This window comes from Vanellus vanellus, assembly GCF_965231255.1.
Source record: "Vanellus vanellus genome assembly, chromosome: 6".
In the NCBI taxonomy this organism is placed as follows: Eukaryota; Metazoa; Chordata; class Aves; order Charadriiformes; family Charadriidae; genus Vanellus; species Vanellus vanellus.
Window position 1 is genome coordinate 54,730,650 of NC_138911.1, and position 24,464 is coordinate 54,755,113.

Consider the following 24,464-nt stretch of genomic DNA (forward strand, 5'->3'; position numbering starts at 1 on the left):
CTCCCCACGGTTTATAAAACCCCTTATAAAGCGTCACCCTTCGCACCCCGGCACGTTGCCGGGCAATGCCCCCCCCCAGCCCCGGCAGCTTCGAGGGCGCCTGGCAGCATCGCCGCCCGCCTCGGCAGCACGGGCGGCCCTCACAAAATCCCTTATTTTATTTATTGCTGTGCAGCATTACAAGGCAAAAACGCGTAGCCCGGACACGGGAGGAACTAGAACGTGATAGTTCTCTCCAAACTGCGGTGGCAAGGGGGTTGGTTTGGGTTTTTTTTTTTCTCCCTGTTGAGATTACTGGGGCAGAGGATGGATTTAAGACTATCGATGAGTAAAGGAAAATAAAATAGGTTGGGGCAGGAGCACAGGGTGGGGGGGGGGGGGGGGGGGAAGACATCAGCATGGCTGATGGAAGAAGAAAGGACAAGGAAAATAGAAACAGGACAGAAGAAACGAGCAGAAAATTATTTCTGCCACCCGCGGCACGGGTGTCGGTCAGATGCGACGCTGCTTTCAGAAGAGTCAATTCAACCAACAAGAAACGCAGCTTCAAAGGGAAATAGCTGACCTACCTGCCTTCAGGTCAGAGATGAAGGAGGGGAAAGAAAAGAGAGAGAGACAAGTGGAAAACGGCACGTTCTTTTGGAAGCCATATGTCTGCGGCCTCTGCTCCTTTCCTACGGCACCTCCGTCCTTTCCTACGGCACCTCCGTGCTGCTCCCGCCACCCACTTTATCTCCCTGCCTGTTCCTGAGGGCGATAGCCGCCTCCCTGCCCGGCTCCGCAGGGACACTTTAATGCCTAAATGCCCCTGGGGGCTCCGCCATTGCTGCTTTGCCACCCGTCTTCCCAAATCGTTAAATAAAACCCAAGGAGAAACCGCTTCAAAGCTTTGTCCTGCCTTAAGCAATGCTCTTAAAGGCCCCGCAAACTCGTAGAAATAGGAATTTAACAGCACAGTAGCAGATAACGTCAGTGATGCTCATTAACATCTCCCTGTGTCCCAGCAATTTAAACAGCGATGTCAAGGGAGGCTGAGGTTCCCACAGGTCCAGGGACCCGACCTCACCCGGAAGGTTGTCAGTCATTTCAACAGGCTTTGGATAAAGCCAGCAGGGACTTCCCGGTTAATGCCCTCTCGGGACTGTCAAAAGCTGGTCCCCACTGGGGCTTTTCAGGGGCCGAGAGCTCCTTTAGCCCTTTTATTTTATTGCTAGGACTCCCGTCCCGTGGTTGTCGCTCTGGACCCACCAAAAAAATGGTTTCTGAAGCTGCAGAAAGGAGAGGTTTGTGTCCCCCTGGTTCCGCCTTCTTTATTTTGCCTTGCTTCCCAATAGCGTCCCTAAAAAAAAAAAAAAAAAAAAAAAAAAAAAAAGCCCAACCCAAGTCAAAAACTACTTGCATTACCGGCCGGCAAGCAGGCAGGAGTCTCTCATAGTATCATCTCTAATGAGTGATGAATGCGGTTGCATTCCTCGGAAGAGGTATGGTCATTTCAGGGCTCAGAAAGTGCTCCCAGACTCCCTCCCCGCCCCGGCCCATCACCCTGTTAGCGGGGAGCCCCCACGCTGTCTCGGTGGGCTCCGCTTTCTCTGTGCCCCTCTCCTCCGGTTTTGGCGGGCTCTTCCAGCTGATGGAGAGGGCAAAGAAACACGGGATCTACCCCGCAAAGAGGAGGGGGCACCCTGTGCCCCTCGACGCACCAGTTTGGGAAGATGTCTATGGACACCCCCGCCAAATCCCCCCGGAGAAAGCAGGGAAGCGTCCTTGAGCCTCCCCTGGCTGTCCTTCCGTAGAGGGGAAGAGGCCGTTACCTAAACTCGCTCAGGGGTGTAATGACCGGCGGGAAACGGGGTTCCCGCAGTGTTTGGGAGACACGGAGGGGTGGCGGTCACAGCTGGAGAGGCGGCAGGGACAGGATAAACGTGTCCTAAACAGATGCTTTTCTTCTCAACCTCAATAACTAGTTCAGAAAGGCATGAGTAGGTAACGCGGAGAGGCTGAAGTACTGGCCCTTAAAGCTCGGCAAGGTTTAGGGACCTCCTGCCTGTTATCTTGGAAAAAAAAAAGGCATCGCAATTTCTCGGGGTAAGGGGGTAAGGGACAGACGAGCTCTGGAATAAACTTGCTCCTTGAAGCAGCACCGCGAACTCCAGAGCCCAGGCAGATGACCACCTTCAGCGGTGGCCCTAATCCCGTTTCCAAGCCTGGGGTGCTGCCAAGGAGCTGGACCAAGAGCTGGACTGGCCTGGACGTGATGCTGCCGCCTCCCACAGGGCACCCAAAGCTGCGGAGGAGCTCCCTCGCCAGAAACCAGGGACCCCAATTCCCGAGCAGCCCTCATCCGCAAAGAGCAATCTCCTGTAAGGGCTGAAGTCCAGCTCAGTGCCAGTGCCCAGACCAGCCGTGACAGGGTGTTTCTCCCGGACTCAGCCCTATACATTCATCCCCAGAAGCATTTAGGCACTACACTATTTCAGGGTGTCTAATCTAGGTTCTTCAACCTCCCCAAACACGCGAATTGTCCCCATTCCTACTTTCTGTTAAATAAGTGTTCTCGTGGCAGCCCTCGTCCCCATCCTGGGAGAAGACGTAATATTTGAAGGAGGTTTTTTTTTTTTAACATTTCCATAGGCACGAAATAGTTTTCCACACGAATAGTTTTCCTGCTCTCAGTTACCAGCCTCCCACGGGAAGGGAGCCGCAAGAATGCCTTCTTGTCCCAAAGGACCACTTCCCGTGGGGAAAAAAAAAAAAAAAAAAAAAAAAAAGGAAGGTAAAAAAATGGGGGGGGGGGGGGGGGTGTTGTTTTTTTTTTTTTTTTTAAAGAAGCGCTTATGGGGGCCGGGGGGGGCGGGACACACCACCTGAACGGTCAAAAACTTCTAGATTTATTTGAATACTTCGGGGGGTTGTTTGCTTGCTTTTTTTTTGGAATTTTCAGTGAAACCCCTGGTGGAATTCGGGGATTTTAAGCAGAGTGAAGATTTTATGTGAATACACCTCAGTTTAAAAGGAGATTTGGTGATGTGTGTATTTACCTGCAGGTACAGGCAGCAGCCAAACAAATCCCGGTGAACTGGAGACTTTAAAACGAAGCTTATAGCTACACCCTAAAGAAAATTAAAGATAAATCTTGGGTGGTAGATCTTTTTTGCCTGCAGCCCTGGCCTCGACCAGGGCCCTATACAAAGAAGATCTTTCCTTACCAGTCTCAAAATAATTCAGGTTTTTGAGTTTTCAGTGCTTCTTTATTCTAACATCAAATATACCACCTATGGTCTGATACTTCTTATTACAGATAACTTAAATAATATGCCGAAGGACAAGGATTTATTGAATACATGGTCTGAGAGTGGAAAGTGGGTGAACATCTCCGTCGGTCCGACAGCATTTTAGGGACTCTTAGGTGCTTTCTTCGGTTATGAGTAATTTTAGTGAGGATCCAACCTGCACACTCTCCCTAATATTAAGCAGATTACAGTTTTAAACACAACTCTTTTTAGTAAGAAATGCCGCAACTGATAGCTGCCATTTCAACAGTTATATCACTCTTAAAAATAAAAAGGCAAGCACACAAAACACATCGAAACACTGGTCGTTTCCATACCAAGCACCCCCCACCCACATCATCCTGAGCTTGAGGACCTCCCTCCCCCAAAGCTCCCGGGTTACTCGGTGGGAAACGCTCCCGAAAGCCCCGGACCCGGTCGCCCGGAGGGGCTGACATTTTCAGTAACCTTTTCTATAAGCGACAGCGGGCACTCTCCTCCGCCTGAGCATCCCTCCTCCTCCGGCGGCGCGGGATGAACCGGGGAAGCCGCGCTGAGGGCAGGCAGCCGCGCCGCTCCCCGATGCCCGCTCCAGCCCTGACCCGATCCGGAGTCTTCCCCGGCACCAGGGCGGGTCGTGCCGCTACCGATCTCAGGCCAAAAAATCCCGGCTGATTTCCCAGGTACCCGCCCGAGGCACTGCCTGCACTGCGGTTCTCTCAGCCAGCGCTGCAGCCTGGGTTAGCATCACTTCATGAACTCCCACACCTCCGGTAATCCTACCGAGACCTATGAAGTAGGGGTTCTCGTTTCCGGGGGTATTTTTTTTTTTTTTTTAGTGCGATACTTAACGCCGATCAAAGGTTAAAAAAATGTATTCGCACCTTTGCTGCATTTGAAAACTCCGCCTAGATAAATAATCCCCAAGAGCAGCGATTCTGGGACCCAGGGTAGCTGATAACTGCTGATATTAGGATGTATAGATACGTTGCTCAGCATATTTTTGCTTTAAGGCCCTGGAGGGGGATGCCAGAGAGCACACCGCGTCGATGCAGGCCGTAGGGATGATATGGGTTGCTGGCAGTATTTCTGATAAATATTTTGTAGTGTGCTGTTTTATTCCTTGTTCTCCAGTGGGTTCATCTCTGCAGAGATAATTCCTCACGCTACCTGTAGCAAGGGTCAGAGCCGTGACCTAAATTAAAGTAGTTATCATTACCGGCTATTAATGTCACGAGTATCGTCCCTATTGTACGGTGGAAAAAAGAATTTAAAAAAGAGGGGGAAAAGGAGAAACGAAGCGGACACGCCAGAGCGCACACCCGGGCTGGCAGGCAGCTCTAATGAGACACGGGGGCTGAGTCAGGAGCCGGAGCACCCCAGGACCATGAGCTTTCCCGGGTCCCTCTCCTGGAGGCGGCACCGGGTCCCACGGGGGTGGGGGTCGCTCCTGGGGTCCTCGGCCGCGCTTCGGAGGCAAAGCCCGGCCCGGCCCGGCGGTAAAGATCATCTGAAGCGACTGGGCGCGGGGGGCAAACCTGCCGAGGTCCTGGCCACGGATAAAACGCCCAAGGGAGCGGGAGAAGGACGGCGGGGCCCTCTCGGAGCTGGTATCTCTCTCTCAGCGCTGGTGGCACAGAGCACGGAGCCGCCGGGTCCTTCCCCAGCCGGTTCCCCCCTGACTGTGCCACTTCCCAAATACAGACCTCAGGATTCACAGCTGGAGAGGGCGCAGAACCGCTGGGGCTGGGCTGATTTTCCCCCTCAGGTGACCCTTTAAATGGTTAACACAGGGTTCCTGGGTCCATTTCGGTGTTGGCTTTTCTTTTTCCCCCTCTTCCCTCCCAGCAGGGCTGCCAGCATCTCCCCATCCGGGCCGGTTTCTGGGGAACAAAGGCTGGGGACCTCGGGGACAGCCCCCTCGCCCCTGCGAGCTGCTCTCGCTGTTCTTAATGAGGATACATTTCTTTAGCCTACAGTCCTGGCTTTCATTATGGAGCCTGTCTCGCTCTGTTCATGGTCATTAGGCTGCAGCCCAGTAACTCCCTCGCCAGATCATGTGCATGCTTTAAAAAAAAAAAAAAAAAAAAAAAAAAAAGGAAAAAGAAAGACCTACAGTAATATTAGTAATCATTATCATCATCATCATTTGGCCGGTCTAAATTAGCTACCCATTCACACAGGCTTTCCACCCTTCCACATCTCTCACAGCAGAGGTTTTTTCCATCAGCCCCTGTCCCGGGATGATTTCGGGGGCAGCTGGCCGCCCCTCGAGGTTGCCCGGCGCCGCGGAGGTCGCCGCCTTCTCACCCGTTTGCTGGTGAAGCCCGATACTTATACCGAGGAGGTTTGGGGGCTTTTTTTTTTATTCCTGTCCAAAAATGTTATTTGGGATCTTTCATTGAGCTGTTCAAATGACTGTTTTTCCCTGGCGGAGAGGACAGGGATGGGGTGGAAGGGGACTCTCCCTCAGCAATATTTATAGATTATATTTTCCTCTTCTCTGATTTTTTTCTTCTTTTTTTTTTTTTCCTAATATGATGGACAAATCAAACCTGGGTCTCTAAAGTGGAGCCAAAGAGTCTCCCCTTTTATTTTTTAAGTTTCTGTGGAGTGTTTCTGAACTCGTGAGTTTTGTGTGTGCTTTTATGTCTCCCCAGCTCTGTCGGGTTTTATGAAAATGAGCAGTATTGAAAGCTTTTCCATCCCGCTAGCTGTGAGCCTCACATAAATGATGTAAATGGCTCGAAGGGTTTTTTTCAAGTGAACTGTGTAGATCTGTGAAAATAATATCAGGGTTTTCCGTCAGAATGAGCTTAGCACTGTACTGAGGCGTACCATAATCTGACCCGACACCTCCGACCATCTGCGCTATCTATCTGCCTTCTGATTTACCAAATCTTCACAAGCAAAAGACAAATTGTACTTGATACTAAAGAAAAGACGGCGAGCCCCAGTCCAGCTCCATTTCTGCGGAGAAATGATTGGAGAAAATGTAAATCTGTTTAATTTCGGTCGGGCAACTAGCAAAGGAGCTTTCTTAAAGAAGGAAAGAAAGGAAATAAAAACAAAAAAAAAAAAAGACAAACAATAAGACAAAAAAAAAAGAAGAAAAGAGGAAAGGGAAAGAGACAACAACAAGATATCAAATTAAGAAGGCATTTCTTTGACAAGCGTTCTAGAAAAAAAAAATGCGTTGCAAACAGCAGAGGAGAGAACATATTGAGCTTAATTCAAAATATATGCTGCCTTTCCGAGAATGGTCCCTTACGTTCCCGGAAAGAAATTGCCACTGAGCAGCTATGTGTAGAATAAAGAGTGGCTTCTTGATATCTCCCCCCTCCCCCCCACTTTTCTCCAGAAAACAGATCGTATCCTCAGAGCTCAGAAAGTGATTCCATTCCTGCCCCGAGACGGCTGGAGGTTACCCCGCTCCTCCGAAGGGGCGGCTGGGCGCCCACCTCGCCCCCCCTCTCGGGGTACGGGGGGTGGCGGGGTGGAGTGCGGGGGTGAGTAGGGGTGGGAGGAAACTCGCGGGGAATGATTACTACTAGGTGATCAATATTTCAAAAGATTCCTGAAATCTGCTTTAAGTCGCTGTCCTGACCTACGAATGACTTCTCACTCCCCGCGACTATTCTCGGCGTTTATTCAGGGCCATTCAGCCGAAAACAATAAGGTTTTAAATGTTAAAAAAAAAAAAAAAAAAAGCTTTAGTTGAACGGAGAAGGGCGCTGGGCTCTTTGCAGATAATTCCTCGTTTTAACAGAGATGGGAAGTAACCTACAAGGGGAAGGGGGAGAGTTTTTCCTAAATCTCGGCTCCCTTTGCGGTCCTGCCGCTGCATCCATTGTCACTGACACTCCAGGCATCACTGTCACCGTTATGCAGCCGGTTTTTACCTGATTTCTGAGCCTGACTTATCCCCCGACCCGACCCGGGGAGCGCCGAGCTCTGTGTGTGCAGCACCGGCCCAGACCCCACAGATTTACCGGGAAGGGTGTGTGTGTGGGGGGGTCCCGGCTATCCCATCGCGGGGGCCGCTCCCTCCAACTTTCCAGCAGCAAACGGCAGCGGGTCCACCCCCACCCCCATTCTCCACCTTGCAGCCCGCCGCTCCCAGGGCGGCTGATACGCTCTGCCCCTGCCCGGAGCGGTGGGGTCGCGGCTCCCGGGGAGCAGGACGGGACGGGACGGGACCGGACGGTGGCCCCGGAGAGCAGGGCGGGGAGCAGGGAGATGGCGCGGGGGAAGGGGGGGGGGGGGGAGCCGGGGCGGGGAGGTGCTGCCGGCCGGCGGCGCGGGGCTTTCCGCCGTGATTGGCAGCGGCTGACAGTGAGTGGCAGCCCCGCCATGGAAACCCGGGAGCCAATCTGCCGAGCCCGGCAGCAAATCAGCCGCTCCCGCAGCAGCGCGGCGGCGGCGCGGAGCTAGGCTTGTGCCTTTTCTTTTTTTCTTTTTTTTCTCTCTTTTTTTTCCCTTTTTTTTTTTCCCTTCCCTCCCTCCCCCCACTCCCGCCCTCCCCCCCCTACTCCATCCTCCTCCGCCTCGCCCCTGCCCACCGCCCCCAGTCGCCGGAGCCGCCGAGCGCTCCCCATCGCCTCTCCGCCCTCCACCGTCCCTCCCGCGGCAGCTCCGCCGGCGCCGGAGGAGGCAGAAGCGGAGCGAGGGGCGGCCGCCGGGGCCGCTGCCCGCTTCCCCGCCGCGGGGGTGTGCGCGGCGGCGGCGGGCATCGCCGGGTTGCGCGGAGAGCTGAGCGGAGCCCGGCGCCGCCTCCATGTTCCAGCTGCCCATCCTCAATTTCAGCCCGCAGCAGGTGGCCGGGGTATGCGAGACCCTGGAGGAGAGCGGGGACATCGAGCGCCTGGGGCGCTTCCTCTGGTCCCTGCCCGTGGCCCCGGCGGCCTGCGAGGCCCTCAACAAGAACGAGTCGGTGCTGAGAGCCCGGGCCATCGTGGCCTTCCACACGGGGAACTACCGGGAGCTCTACCACATCCTGGAGAACCACAAGTTCACCAAGGAGTCCCACGCCAAACTGCAAGCCCTCTGGCTGGAAGCGCACTACCAGGAGGCGGAGAAGCTGCGGGGCCGACCCCTGGGGCCGGTGGACAAGTACCGGGTGAGGAAGAAGTTCCCGCTGCCCCGCACCATCTGGGACGGCGAGCAGAAGACACATTGCTTCAAGGAGCGGACGAGGCATTTGCTGCGGGAGTGGTACCTGCAGGACCCTTACCCCAACCCCAGCAAAAAGCGGGAACTGGCTCAGGCCACGGGACTTACCCCCACGCAAGTGGGCAACTGGTTCAAAAATCGCAGGCAAAGGGACAGGGCTGCAGCCGCTAAGAACAGGTAAGGTGCTGTCCGTCCCGTCGGGGCACAGGCCGGACGAGGCCGGGGGACGGGGGACGGGCCGGTGCGAGGGTGCCTGCGGAGGCAGCGCGGCCCCGGTGCTGCGGGGAAACCAGCCCGGGAAGTTTCTCCCCGGGAAATGTAGAGAGCTAAAGAAGGAGCAGCGGGAAAACCCGGCGGCTTATTTATTTATTTATTTATTTAGAATAGGGGAGGGTCCCCGCCCGGGCTCCCCGTTGGCCTCTCTTCGGAGGGCGACAGGGATAGAGACCGCCCGGGCAGGGCGGCTGGCGAAGCTGCCGCGGCGCCGGCAGGACCTGGCGGCAGAAGGGCCGTATTCGGCGGCCAGGCGGAGAGAACCACCACTCCCCCCCCCGCTTCAAAGTTTTGGCTGGCCATATAGATACCTATTGCCTACTGGTACATCTGGAGCGGAGCCGGCAATGCCCTTCTGCAGGCCCTGCTCGTTTGCAGAGAGCCGCCTTGCCCGCAACCTCCGCCGGCGCCAGCCAGGAGCGTTTCTTGGGATAATTTCCTTATTCCTCTCCTCCTCTCCTTTTCTTTTTTAATCTTAAAGAACAAAATCGCAGCTCTCAACGCGACACTAGCGGCACAAGCAGACACCCCGGGAAGCGGGGAAGGGAGCAGAGTCCCCCGTTGTCTCCTCTCCAGGAGCTCGGGGGGCGGGGAGGGTGTGGGATCGTGGGGTGTCCACTTGCCACCCCTCAGCCCCGACGGCCACTGCGACAGCCGGGCGGCCGCACGTCGGGGGAATGAGTGCTGTCACCCGCAGCCCCTTTTCCATGGGCTGAGAGGGGAGAAGTAAGGCCTGTTGGAGGGGGGGAACCGCCGCCCGGGGGATGCAGCAGGGAATGACCGACCCGTCGGATGAGGGGAGAGGCTGCGGAGAACGGGGACAGCCGGCTCCCGCGTGTGCCGACCGAGGAGTGGGGCTGGCTCTGGGGTGGTCACCCAGTTCCTCAGGCAGAGCCGGCAGACTGGGATAACTGGAAGTGGGGAGAAGCGGCATGGGGGTGCCGATCGGGGCAGTGCCTTGGGATGGGGTCGGGGGCAATGGCGGGGGGGGATTTGTCGGCGGGTCGCGGAGGGCCGGGCGGTGATGCTGTGTATGCCGGTTCCTTGCAGGCTACAGCAGCAGGTCCTAACGCAGGGCTCGGTGCGCTCGCTGCAAGCGGAGGAGGAGAGCGGCGGGGAGGCGGTGGGGGCCGCCTCCAGCCCCGCAGCCAGCCTCTCCAGCAAAGCGGCCACCTCCGCCATCTCCATCACATCCAGCGACAGTGAATGTGACATCTGACACCACCGCCATGACAAACCGGGGGGGAGCGGGTGGTCCAGCTAACCTCTGCCTGCCTGCCTGCCTGCCCGCCTGCCTGCCGACACGGCCGGAGCGGCGGGGCTTGCAATCGCTTGGCCGCCGTCGCCAAACCCGGGGTACGGGGCGCTCCCCAGCCACACGCCGCCCGCCCGCGCCTCCCTGCCAGCCCCGCAGCGGACTGCATTAAAAAACGTGATAAAAATCGTTGTCGCCTTTATTTCGAAGGATTTGCAGAATTGATGCCTAAAAGAAAAGAAAAGAAAAGAAAGCCCACAAAACGTTAAAAAAGAAAAAGAAAAAAAAAAAAAAAAACAACACAAAACAACCGAATGCCAAGTTTCAAAATGTCTGAGCGCCTGCCCTTATCCCGCGGGGGTGTTTCATGTTGAAAAGACGCTGTTCTTTTGGTTGGGTTTTGCTTTACTTTAAAGGGTTTTTTTATATATATATATAATATGTTTATTTACTTATTTAAGGGATTGCTATGGTAGATTTTTTTCTATTATTATTATTATTAATTATTATTTTTGGCTTGTTCTCTATGTGCACAGGTGACTTGTAGAGCATGTGCAGGACGAAACTGTATGAAGCAGCCTAAAACCATAATAAAATATTTGGTGAACGACCCTCGCATCTGCTTTGAAATGACGGTGTCGGTCTCAAGCCCGCCAGTTTACGCAGAGCAGATCTCCGAGGCCATGGGTATTTCAGCATCAGCTCGGCAAGAACCGAAATAGCCGAGTCCCCGGGACCGGGGGTAACGTCTTTGTAAGGCAGGGAGTCGGGAGGAACCGGGAGGAGGCGAGGGTAACGGGGCCGGGGCTGGCGGAGGATGCGGCTGCACGGGGAAGGGAAGGAGAAGGCATCGCGGCAGCTTCTCCTCTCCGAAGGGCTGAGGCTTTTGGGATTATCGGCGGCGAATTTTCGGACAGGGACGAGGAAAAAGGAAAGAAAAATAAAAAAGGGGGGGGGAGGGGAGGTAGAGGGGGAAGAGAAATGGTTCGGGACAGCCCAGCCGGGGAAATCAAGCTTCCTCCCTCACTGGGCAAACGCAAGGAGATGATGGGGCATTAACAGTCCTCCATGCGTGGAAAAGGGCCGGATCGGTGGTGAAATAACCCCAAATCCCAGCCCCTGCGATGTGACAGGGGCTGTCCCCACCATCCGCCTCCCTCGCTTTGTTTTGCGGCGGTTTTGCCGGAGGAGACCAAACGCCAGGTCTGAGGAGCGTGCTAAGCTTTTTCCCCCAGCAGAAGGATTTTATATTATACAATTTGACATTGATCTTTAAATCGCCTGAGCTGTGCTTTTTTTGTCTGCTCGGTCTCATCGCGTTTACTTCCCTGTCCTCAGAGAGATGCCTCCCCGGTAAGCTGATTGCTCGGCTCGTTTTATTTAGCAGGCGAAGCCTGGCATGGGGGGCAGCCGGGCAGAGCCCAACCCGCCCCGGCTGCGAGAAGTGCCCTAGCTCCAGCTCGGCTCCAGCTCCCCTGCAAAGGCACGGAGGCGACAAGGCGGGGGGGCACAGGGACCATTTCAGCTCATTGATAGATTAATCCCGTCCTACTGCCTTTTATCGGGAGGTATATTCCCGTCTCGGCAGTGGCTTTTCCCCCTCCAATGCCTAAGTTTGCATTTAAAGCCTGAAAAGAGGTTGGCACCGCCGGTGTCCAAATCTGCGTTTCATCCCCAATGCGGGGGCGGTGGTTTTCCCTACAGACCATCACAGGGACGGGGCAGGGAGCAGGTATTTATTAGATGCTTTTTAAGTCCACTTACAAGCAACTGTTTCCCTGGCGGGGTGTATATAATTCAGGGCGTCGGGAGAGGCGAATAAGCTGTGTTTTGCCAGTGCGGGAGCAGCGGATGGCCGGGGCGGGGAGCGGGGGCACCGCGGGGGGTTTCCGGCTCCCTTTGGGGGGACCCATCTGCAGGAGGGGCCAGAGCCCACCTTGCACCCCAACCCTGCCCCAGGCTTGTTCCCTCTTAAACCCCATCGGGTTTGTCCCTGACAGAGTCGTGCGAGGGGAGCCCGTCTTTGCTGCTCAAAGCTCCAACGAGATGGGGGTTGTGCTTTGGTTTTGGGGTCGGTGGGTTCGCTGGCGGGCAGCTCTTCCCATCCGGGAGTTTTTTTTGGGAGGGGAGCAAAAGCGGATTTCACCCCCAAAACGGAATCGGCTAAAACGCACCGTATTCTTTCTTTCCTTCCCCGGGAATCGGGGGAGCGGATTGCAATTTCTCCGTTGGCTTCTGTGGGCAGAGTAGGTAGCGCTTATTATTGCGGGGAATTAAAGCTTTCGAAAAGACGTATAGAGGGGTAGAGAATTATATGAACATACCCGCTCAGCCTCTGATAACGTGGAATTTCTTTCTAACTAAAAAAGCTGGAATTTGGACGACAGGCAGCGAATATTATATATTTCGACAAAGGGTTGAAGCGGTATGAAGGATGCTGGATCTCCCGAGTGGGCTGCGGAGGCCCCCCCCCCCCCCCCCCCCCGCGTCGGTACTCCCTGCACCCAGCCGCAAATCAACCCCTTCCGAAACAGCGGCCGGGGAGGGGAGCGGAGCACGGAGCCACCCTGAGAAGAGCAATCCCGGTCCCCGGTGGGGGAGGATCAGGGGAGCTGAGCATCTCCCAGCCCCGCTTCTTCACCGCCGGAGCTCCGCAGGGGCCGCGGGGCTGCGCCGGACGCGTTTGGCTCTACCGATAAGACCCACGGAAGAAAAACGCTTTTTCCCCCTCTTTTTTTTTTTTGTTTTTCCCCATTTTGCCCTTTCCCTTCCTGCATAGAAAGGGAATGCCCTTCCCCTGGCATCTTCAGCTTTTTTTTTTTTTTTCTAACGATCAGCACAAGCCGTCGCCCTCCCGAGCCTTCGGGTGTTTAAATAATAATAATAATAATAATAATAATAATAATAATAATAATAATAATAATAATAATAATAATAATCGGGGAAGAGGGGGGGAGCTTGTATTTACATTAAACAAAACGCTCAAAAAAGGGTCGCTAAAAAGTCTGCCTTGACCCCTCTCTCTCCCGTTTAACAAAGAAGGAAAATATTGTATCAAAAGTGAAGTGAATGGGGAGGGCGGAGAAGAGAAACAGCTTTTTCTCTATTCAGCTGGGGGGGTGGGGGGGGAGAGATGTTTGAATATTTCCGTTTCTTTTGAGAAGCGGGGCAGCCCCGGGCAGGACTGAATGGGAAAGTCTTGTAAGCGGGCTGGGAGGCTGTCAAACTGCTCAGAGTAATCACTGCTAATGAAGGGGTCTCCAGCCCTCCCTGGGACAAAGGATGCTTACGAGTGCTCGCCGGGGCTGAATAGCTAATAAGTTTGCAAGGGGGGAAAATGAGTGAGCTGTCCGTAAATTGATTTTGCAAGAGAAAAAAAAAAAAAAAAAAAAAAAAGGAAAGCAAAAGACTTGCAGGTTGGGGAGAGCCTGGCCCCGGTGCAGCTGGGGACAGAAGGCCCACTTATCTGGGGCGCATTGTCCCGGCCCCGGCACTGCAGAGGAGGGCTGCTGCTGTTTGCGGTGAAACCAGTGTAGAGGGAGGGCTGGGGGATGCAGGAGCTTTGGAAAAGCCACACTGGCCTTTCCAGCCGGGAGTGCTGCCCCAGCTGCTGCCTGGCACACACACACACACGGGTGCCGTACGCTGATCTCTGTGCTCCAGTTTGCATGAGCCTTGCAGAGCACTCATCCTGGTCCCGTCCCGAAGCTCAATCCCACAGAAGGGAGCGACTGTTCCCTAATTGTTCTGCCACTGCTTTTTGCCCCTTGTCTAACTACGGCATTTTCTTTGCAGGACACAAAAAGTGTGGGTGTCTGGAAAGCTGTTGAATATTTCACTGCCACTGGCACCCCGCTTGGCTGGGAAGGCTCTTTTACTTTCGGTCTCCTTTGGCTTGCTGGCCTGGGAGCTGGCTGGCATCAGAGGTTAGAAAGGTGGCTCAGTAAGCGCCCTTGTGTGACAAGAAGACCGTGCATCTCATAGCTGGGGAAGCATGAGAGTGAACTGCATTTTGGACCTTTCACGCATCCAATTAACGGCTTGGGAGGATCAGAGTCTATCGCAGATCCAGTTACCCCTGGCCGATGCAGGGGTAATACTGTGAGAGAGAGCGTAATACTCCCCAGCAGTGCCTGTAACCTGCCTCTCAGCAACCCCGGGCACCGGCTTTTTTATATTCGTGTTATTTCCTTTTTTTTCAGCAGAAGATCCAAATGTATTTTCTGGAGGAGAGGATGGAGGTGCGGGAGGCCAAAGGGAAAGGACACTGTAGGGTGCAGAAGCTGTCACACTTTGACCTGTCCTCTCTCCTGTCCCCTCCCCAAGGCCACCGCACAGCCCCAGCACCCACAATGGAGCCTGAACCCGGGGCTGACCTTGGTGTGCTCGCCCCCGAGGGGGGCTTGGAGGGCAAGACCTAGCTGGGAATCAAGGGAAGGAACATGTCATCTTAGATCCCCTGAGGGATAGAGCACTTTGCACTCTGTTAGCGTTTATTCACGGCACAGGGGTGATGGATAAAACCCTCGGATTTCTGTTCCCTTCTCTTTCAGGACAGGCTGCAAGATTCCCAGCAAAAGGCCAGGAAACGGCTTCCCTCCCTTCACCACTTGCTACATTCAGTCTAAGCTCCTCCAAAATGCAGAAATTGCCTGGAGAGCCCATTTTAATCCTGCTCCTGTCTAATCTGTGACACGGACCTCTCTGGCACACACCTTCGCTGGAAGAAATATGGTTTGGAAGGTAATTTTCAGCTTCAAACCTTATAAAAGCGAAGTGGCTGCACTTATTTGCCCTCTCTGCCTCTTCGCAGAGATGGGAGAGGCACTGTGGCCCCACAACCCTCTGCACTTTGTTAGTTGTCTCCTTACACTTAGCAGAGCAGTTCCTGGTGCCACTCCATCCCACTAGAGTCAGCCCTGGGGCATCAGCCCTCACCACCGCTTCCACGTTTCTGTCCCAGAAAGCCTAAAAATGGTGCCAACCACCCAGTGCTCTGCCCTCGCAGCCTCTTCTTGCACCATATAAAGTAAAACCCAAGGGGCTTTTCTTGCATCTTGGGATTGCCCCATAGCACTGAGCTAAGCCCACCTCTGTGGGCTTCCCCACTGTGACCCATGCACGTGGCATGGGTGGGAGGGGATCTGTGCCCTCCCAACTTATTGCTGGGGTCTCCTCTCTTGCTACGCCCCAGGAGGGGCCTTGGTGGGACCCCCAGGAGCCCCTCCCCACCGTGCCAATCCCAAGCTGAATAAAGATGGAAACGGTGTCAGACAAGACTGAGAGCTTGCCCTCCCCAAAATCTGGATTTATAGGGACCCCGCCTCCAGCTCACTCTCAGACAACCAGAACAGCCTTGTCAGGAGGGTATCTACATTGAGACCCTCTCCCCAAACATGCCTTCAACCCAGCACAGACTCCTGCCTGGAAAATATCTGGCAGGGTTTTAGCTCTTTATTGTCACAACAGAGACCTGTCATGGACAAGGCAGACACTTTGCCATGTTTGTGCTATTAAATGACAAGTCCTGGCACTGCTGCCCACTGGTGGGGGGGCCTGCTCTATGCTTTGCAGCCCTCTTGCCCTCCAAATAGGGTGGCTGTGTCCATACTGCTGATGAGGAAAGGCTCTGCAGCCTGTGCTAGCTATTGAGCTGTTCCCCAGGGACCATGTGGGACAGCTCCGCCTGGTCTGAGTCCCCATGTCAGGAACCCTTCTAACATTTTAATTGGATAAGTGATGAACCTCAGTGCCCTCATAAGTTTTAATGTGCAGATACAGCCAGACTAAATCACTTGAGACATCCCAAACAGCCTAAAGGATTTAGACACATCTCCTTATTTCCATTTAAAGCTGTTCCTTCTGGTAGGTTTTTTGTCATTGTTATTTGTTAGTGGTCTGATATAAAGCAAAGATGTGAAAAGAGAGGTTATCATAACCTAGCGGTAGGAGCGGAAAGGGAGTGTCCATTTGTCCTGAGCACCCATGCCTTATTTGCACTACTCTCAGAAGTCCAATCCCTTAGAAAACTTCACACCAGCTGAATGCAGGTTTCGGAGAGGAGCCTGCAGGAGATACACAGCCACTGCTGAGATCTGCATCTGTATCCACACACACAGGTATTGATCAGCAGAACAAGCTTCTCAGCCTTTATTCAATAACTCCATAGTAACCTGCAATGACACACTATTTGGGGCTTCACTATGACAAGTGGGGAATTTTATTCTAGCACTACCCTCTCTTTTTCAAGCCCCTTTGATTTCAATGGAGAGTTCTGCAACGGGAGAGCAGGACATGATTTTTTTTCAGCTGGAAGACTTTTGTTGTGTTGAATCTTCTTTCAATAACCTTTAGTGGCTCCATCCAGAACAAAGACACACCATTCCTCCCAATTTCACCTACAGAAATACAGGTGTGTCTTGAAATTCTTGAAATGCTTTCATCCCACGTAGTTGTAATACCAAGGTAGCTGAGGACAGTATCACAGCTCTTCTGCTGGAACACCATGTTGTAGGATCATTCCCCATTAAATGTACAGTGCAGACAGCCACGCATAGGGACACCCAGGTCCAGTGTTCTTTAGGCACTTCAGAGAAACACAAGGACATGCACCTCTTCTTCACAGAGCAAATTGCTATGTTGATAAGCTGGGGAAAAAAGTCTTCTCGTAACCACCTCTATCAGGACATTTACACTGGAAACTTTTCAAGCCAGGTTGTTTCTTAAGTCAATTTGAAGGCTTTGTGGGTTGTTCTTCAAAATTACCTTAGTTTGCAATCACTTTCTCATGCATCTGCTGCTGTGCAGGTCAGCAGTGGGGACAGATGTCCCCAAAGCTGACGTGAAGAAGGTTGATCTCCACAGGCTGCCAGCACGGTCAGTGGGAGAGAGAAGTTCTCAGGTAGGTGACTCGGAGCACCTAATCCCACTGTAGTTACGCTGTCGCAGTAATCCAGCACCGTCAATCTGGCTCTGTTGCCTGGAGAGACGGTTCCACCCTCCTCCCCCTCCATCCTTAGCAGCAAGAAGATCTAGGCAGTTTTAACCAAGATCAGCCCTCTAATCAAGTTCACTGTCTGCAAAAGCTTGCCTCTGCCTATTGACCGCAGAGGTAGATGAGACTCCTGAGGCCAAAGCTGAGTTTCTGTGAGTATTGTTCCCACCCAACCTGTGATCCTTTTTATCCCTTGACATCTTCAAGCGCTGAAGGAATGATGCTAACCAATTTGGTCGTTAAGCTTAAACTGGTGGACTATTTCTCAGCAGACTTGTTTGGTGGGTTTGAAGTACCTCGGGGATTCAGTGGTGTGATGTGTCCCGTAGGGAATGGCTCTTGAAACAATACTAGAGTCACATTGGTACTTACGAGCACATAGTTCATGGTCCCTTAGTGGACCTGCTCATCCATTTCCAACTTTTTAAAGCTGTTTTTCCTTGTTATATTTAAATTTATTACTATGCAATGCTAATAGGCATTCCTATTGCAGTATTTTAGCTGATCTCTGCCATTTTCTTTTGGCTGTGCTTCTGCTGCAAACTCACTGTCTCCAGGAGCTGAGAGGTCAATGGACTCATTCTTCCGTTCCAAAAGCTCTTTGCTAAAGAGCTGAGACACAGGAACTCAGCTAAAAATCTTCCTTATGGTGGGATTCTTAGTGTGCGTGGGACTTGATGGATATAGTTCTTCACCCTGGGCCCCTGCAGCATCAGGTCTTGCCTTTCACCCATCCTTCATCACCCGTTGACTTTCAAGTGGCTCATCTCTAAACTAAGTGTTTGTAGGACTGGGGCTTTAAACAGATGAAATATAAAAAATTAAAGTTTGTAATGCAGCCTTAGAGTAAAGTGAACGAGCTGCTCTGTCTGTGGCTTGTTTTTTAAGAGGCAAGTATTTGTTCTATTACTTATTGATATTGCTAATTGCTATCTGAGGGTTTGGACAGGAGGGGGAGCAGGCTGAGTGCTGGGTCTGGGGCCCTTCTGAGATAAATGAGCTCTGAGAAGTAAAGAATTTGCTATAGCAGTCCTGGAATATGTGCCACATTTTGCAATGGCATCCAGTGCTCTGCATCTCCTTGCAGAGAGTGAGCTGCCAGTGATGAGCACTTTTATTCAGGAAGCCACAAAAGATAGTCGCTTCATTTTAAAGTTCTGAATTTGAAAATGCTGATCCAAGAAGTCAGGTTTAGGGCATGCTTGAAGGGAGAAAAAAAAATCCATTTTAGAACATTTTTTTAATGTTTTTGATTTTGAAAATTCAAATTTAAATACTTTGTCTCAATGTGGTATCAGAACACCCTGGCCAGGAAACCTTTGCTTTCCTGCATCAAAGACAAAAGTCTTCTCCCTCCCTTTCACCCCCACGCATCACACACTTATGCACACATGGAGGGAGGAGAGGGAGGAAGATACGAGGGAGAGAGCTCTTAGTGTTCTGTCTAAACTAAATGACCATTACGGAAATAAATGTGCTCAAAGGAAAAAAAAAACATTGCATCCACATTAGACGTTTAATAGGTTATTTCTTTACATGTACAGTATACATCTTTTTATATAGCTGATATCTCTTGTATTGGAGCATGAACATTAACCTCCTACAATTCACCTTGGTTTGCAAACTGTAAGAATCAATTCACCAAAGATGGATGTTCACATTTAGTTAGCTTTCTGCATTATCTCAGCTGGAGAGGTCACTAAAAATAGTTGTATAGCACTTTAAATTTTCAACAGGGAGACTTTATTATCGTTTAGATCCATCATCGTTACTTTACCTACCATGGTTCTTCCAGCTGAAATAATGCACAGAGCTGGTAGTGGCTAAGTGTTTTCAGAGTTCATGCACTGATGAGCAGGACAGCTTGGACAATATCTGAATTGCTAGCAACAGCAAACTGAGCAAGCTGCATGGACAGTGTAACACTGGTTCAGTAAATCCCCACTGCTTCAACAATTTCATCAAAAACGCTTTTTTTTTTTTTTTTTTCTGCTCTCCTGCACTGCGGAAGCAGGACTGAGCTGTCACCGTATGCTACCCCGATCCTGCAAAGCTTTACCTTCATAAGTAGCAGTCCTCAGCCTCTCCGCTGGTCCCACCGAAGTCAATGGGGCTATTTGTGGCAAGAAGCATCGAGGGGCTGGGGGCCACATCTGCATTGCGCGAGACAGGGTGACAGAAGAAAGGCTGCTCTTAACAGTGCTGCAGCATGATTTTTATTTGTTATCTTTATTACTTTTAACAATTTCCCGTGCTTGGTTAGGAATAAGTCACCTTGCCGAGGCTCTCACGGCCTTCCAGGCATTGGAAGTGGCTGTTCACATGTCACCTCTATATGTCACTGTTCATACATGTGGATGTAGATACACGTTTTGGCTGTTCGGTTTTGTTTGTGTTACTAGACTGACTCAGCCATTAGGAGGTCTCTAAGTTTCACCTTCCACGTATACACACGTGAGGGCACAGTGAGCCCCCAGTGCCTTGTCCTAGCTGCTCATGGGGGCATTGCCGATCCTGTTTGCAGCTATTGCATATATTTATTTAAGGAATGATGACCAGGCTCGGAGGCGACACAAAATGCCTGGGAGCATCAGCAAAGTTTCAGAAGACACAAAAAGCAATGGAGCAGACTGACTTGGTTACATTGCAAAGTAAATGCAGTTAATTAAATGCTTCATTCATTTCATTAATAGAATGGTATTCATTATTTGTTTTATAAATAAGCGCTCTTTCCTTCAGCATTAGCTGCCTGAGCTCGACATTGCATCTCACTGTCAATTTATGTCAGATCCAAACACATCTTAAGATTAGCAGACAGGTTCCTGTTGACTTCAGTGGCCATTAGATCGGGTCCTGCTACAACAACATGAAATTGCAGTTTTCAAGGGTTTAATTAACTGGACATTAAAAACTTTGTAACAAACTGCAGGACAGAGCCTAAGAGAAATCTCTTTCCACCCTTGCAATTCTGCATCATCATTCCAGAAGCAGCTGTGTTGCCAGGCATCAAGAAAATCCAGAAAGTACCTCACTGTCTTGGAGCTTGGTGAAATGGGCTACAGCCTCTACAGGAGGTAGAAGGAAACTGTCTCGTGATGGGTATCAAAATGGATAGGACTTTAGCTGTGTTAAAAAGAAAAGATGTTGACCTAGATTTCTCAGTCTGAGTGGTATATAAGTTGAACAAAAGTTAGCTGTCAAGCAGAAGTTTGGGAACATTTTTAACAGCCAACTTCTTGAATGATGGAAGAAGTACACACCCATGTACTTGTGTGGACATATTCCTGTCTCTCAGTTCTGCATCAGAGAAATTTCAGGAACTGGTCTTAGAAAAATGAGCTACCTGCTTTTTTTATCCTGCAAATGTCTGTTCCCAAGGAGAGTCCTTCAACGGGTGCTGTTCATAAAAGTTGGCACTGATCATATCCAGCTGGCATCTCCTAATACCCCAGGATGAAAGCTCCAGGTTCCAAGGAAGTTGATGGACCTTTAAGTCAGGGATACACCGGATTAACAAAGCTCTTAGTAAAAGTCAGCAAATGCACAAGTCTGTAAACTGGGGGCTATATTGACATGACATAGCTTTTATGTCCAACAAGGATGAAGCACGCAGCCGGCCTAGCATTGCACACAGTCGTGGAATGGCTGTGTCCCTGCCCTAGCCCCAGCTCACAGCCTCCCAGGCTCTGACTGCATACCAGTGGCCTCTGTCACCCACCCCAGGGCACTGGGATCCCTGTGGCACTGAGAATTTAGAGATGCCAGACCCCAAAGCCAACAGGAATTGGGTCATTTCTGAGGCACTTGAGGAAAGTACTTGGGTATTTTCATGGTGGGTCTTCTGCCCTGCAGTCACTGCCTGTTTGCTCACGACAAACTGTCCCTCATTCATGTGCTCTTTGCTTTAGCATCCTTTCAGTCCCCCTGCTCCCTTCCTTTCTGCTCTTCTTCTTCCCCAGCCCTCTCCCATCACCCACTGAGAGCCCCTCTCCTTATATCTTGTATCTCATACCTCGACAGAGCTTATCTAATTTTTCCCCAGGCTCACAAAATGCCTGGCACCAACATGCTGCTGCCACACTGCCCCCTCTGCTAGTAATGCTACGCACCTTCTTCACACTCCTCGCCTGCCCTCACCCTACCGAGCCCAGAGGTCAGCCTGATCTGACAGCAGTGAAAGGAGATACCAGGAAAGCGCAGAAAATCATTGCGATGCCTCAAGGCTCCCCCTCAGCCGGGAAACTTCCTGAGCCAGAAGAGGATTTCTCGCCCACAAACCTCCCTTTGAACAGTGGAAACTTCTACCAACCGCAGCATCTCCTGGCTCAGCATACCTGAACGGGGTGCTCATCAGGTTCAGCACAATGAGTTCTTGTCTAGCTCGTAGACACTCCAGTCAAACAATTATATCCTAACAGGTCGAGCTGCGTTAACTGTTGCAGCATTACCTGTCTGCAAGCTCTGCTGTGATCATCTTTTTTTGCATCACGCATAAGAAAACCAAACAAAGTGTTGTTTATCTCCTGCTGTAATAATCACCCTTCTCAGAATCATATAAACCCATGAATGCCTGAACGCTAATTCAAGATTTTCCCTCCTCAATTATTAACAATTAAAGCACTGATTATTTTCGATATGGATGTCTTCTTGATGCAAAATATGCCAGCAAATACAAAGGCCACCACACATGGGAGGGATGTAGTGTTGATTAAAATGCATCATCCACAGAGTTTGTAACTCACACTGGGCACACTCCATGGATAATGCATTTTAATTTTATGGGGTTTAGGGCTGCAGGTGAAAGATTTAGCTACCTGGAGAAGAGCCTAATAGCACTGTAAGAAATAGGGGTGCAGAGCTGAAAGAAAAAGGGGTGGTTTCAAAGGAAAAGAGAGATTCTCCTAATGAATTTTCAATCTCTACCCTCACTCTAAAGAAATAATCTGATTTCTGTGGTGCATCTGAGAGGAGCATTTCCACATTGAATTGTCAGCAAAGTGGTGGGCAACTGAGCATAGGACTACAGACACCTTGGTTCACATCAAGTGCAGAGCATACCGAACCTCTGCAGGTGGTCTTGGTGGGACAGAGGGCTAGACATGATGGTGAGCAAGAAGTAGAGGAGCCTGCCACTGCCTGGTGTACAGACCCTGACAGGCGCTATGTCACATTCAGGTTTATTTGCACCCCCTTTTTCTTCCATAGTCCTCTGGGAACCCCTCTGAGTGTGCATGGGGGCAGAGGTGGGCACCAGCCCCCGTGTCTGTGCGGCTGATTTCAGATGCCAGGGCCAAACATGCCCTTTCTCCAGTAGCATGATTAAGTTCCCTGGCACTACCTTTGGGGAAAAAATGTGTAAATTCAGGCTGAGGAGAGGAGATGGTGCTGGAACACACAAAAAACAGTCAGTGGGGACTGTCCCTTTGCCTTTTGGGAAGGGGCAGCAGCCTGGATTAGGGTTAAACGGATTTGTACTTGCAGGACCCTGGGCCTCTAATTGGGTTTTTTTTTAATTCCTGTAATCCTGGATGATTTGAAGCAGATGCTTCGAGATTACTGCCAGGCCCAAAGGTGACTGCAGGAAGAAAACAGTCCATGCTCGGTGGGCAGCAGTGCAGCGGGCTGGGGGTGTCCCCGCACCCAGGGTCTTCTCCTCTTCCTGCGGCTCAGAGGGGCCGCAGCACCTGTGGGGATTGGCCTGAGCCAGGTTTTGGCCTTGCACCAGGATTTGGGGGGACTCAAACTCGCCTTTGCCTTCCCAGCAGCCCACGGGCACGAGGAGTCGGACCCCATTCCCCAGGAGGCAGCTGATGGGAAAGACAAAACCATACGGAGTTGCCAGAGAGAATTTATTTTTCTTGCCTGCTCCCGAGCAGGTGTGAAAATCCCCTGGGTGTTGGCAGAAACCCTCGCACCTGAAATCCTGACGCCAGGCTGTGAATGTGCCCCACCAGCCAGCCACGGCCCCAGTGGGTCCTGCGGGTGAGATCTGTCTGTATAACCCATCAAAGGATGAGGCTTCGATCGCTGTCATCGAATATAACACATTGAATATTGATGGAGACAGACTTTTTAGTAAGACTTGTAGTAATAGGACAAGGGGTAATGGTTTTAAGCTAAAGGAGGGCAGATTCAGACTAGATATAAGGAAGAAATTGTTTACAATGAGGGTGGTGAAACACTGGCCCAGGTTGCCCAGAGAGGTGGTAGATGCCCCATCCCTGAAAACATTCAAGGTCAGGTTGGATGGGGCTCTGAGCAACCTGATCTAGTTGAAGATATCCCTGCTCACTGCATGGGTGTTGGACTAGGTGACCATTTAAGGTCCCTTCCGACCCAAACCATTCTGTGATTCTATGATTCTAAGATAACCTATTATACACAGGTTTGGTCTTGGCTTAGCATCATCCTGCAGCTTTCTTCATGACGTTGTTGGGGTTGTGCAGCTCCTGCCCAGCTTTCGCAAGAAAGACTGAGGGACCATATTGGCCAGAGGGACAGCAGGAGGCATGGGAGAGAAAGGCAATGAGTTTGGTTCATGGGATAAGTGAAAATTAAGTGAAAATTAAGTTGTTCTATACCAGGTCAAGGAATTCTGAGGATATTTAAAAAACAACAACAACAACAACAAAAAAAAACACAAAAAAAAACAAACACAAAAAACCAAAAACTGACAAAAAAAAAAAACTGACTAAAAAACAAAAACTTGACTTGGCGTACAAGTATCTAAAGGGTGGGTTGAAGGAGGATGGAGCCAGGCTCTTTTCAGTGGTTCCAAGTGACAGGACGAGGGGTAATAGGCACAAGTTAGAACACAGGAAGTTCCGTTCAAATACACGGAAACACTTCTTTACAGTGAGGGTGACAGAGCACTGGCACAGGCTGCCCAGGGAGGTTGTGGAATCCCCTTCTCTGGAGATTTTCAAGACCCGCCTGGATGCAGTCCTGAGTAATGTGCTCTGGGCAATCCTGCTTTAGCAGGGGAGTTGGACTAGATGATCTCTAGAGGTCCCTTCCAACTCTGAAAATTCTGTGATTCTGTGATTCTGTGACCCAGGCTTAAATCACCTTCTGCACAATGTAAAAATTCATTTAAGATGATGCCTAAGAATACTTGGTGAAGTCCATGGATTTTGTTGGCTCAACAGGACTCCTTGCTGTCCACTCCAGCTCTTTCCTCTGTCTCTTTACAGCTGCAGGTAGGATGAGCTGTAACCTATATTTAACCTTTGGGAAACGGTTGCCTAACCTGATACAAAATTTCAGGACCCTGGATCCAAAAGCAAACCTGTGTTTGTCTGTGGGTTCCAGCAATAATTTTGCAAGTCTCTAATGCTGTAACTTGAAGCAGCCATATAGGCTAAAATCTCTTCTCTGATCTTAAATATTTAACAAATACCATACAAAGATATGTAATATCTGCAATATTCATAGCCTGGGTGGCAGGCTGAAAACACATGGATTTGACATGGGGTTATTTGAGGTTTTCCTTTGAAGACCA

At 51.2% G+C, this 24,464-nt stretch overlaps 1 protein-coding gene across 1 annotated transcript; it reads left to right on the forward strand.

Annotated features, from left to right (window-relative positions):
- Positions 1-8,046: 8,046 nt before the first annotated feature.
- SIX6 (SIX homeobox 6) lies at positions 8,047-9,933 on the forward strand (the record flags this gene model as incomplete). Its single annotated transcript, XM_082484933.1, has 2 exons — positions 8,047-8,618; positions 9,765-9,933. The coding sequence occupies 2 exons, from the start codon at positions 8,047-8,049 to the stop codon at positions 9,931-9,933; spliced, it is 741 nt and encodes a 246-aa protein (XP_082341059.1).
- Between the last annotated feature and the right edge of the window lie 14,531 nt (positions 9,934-24,464).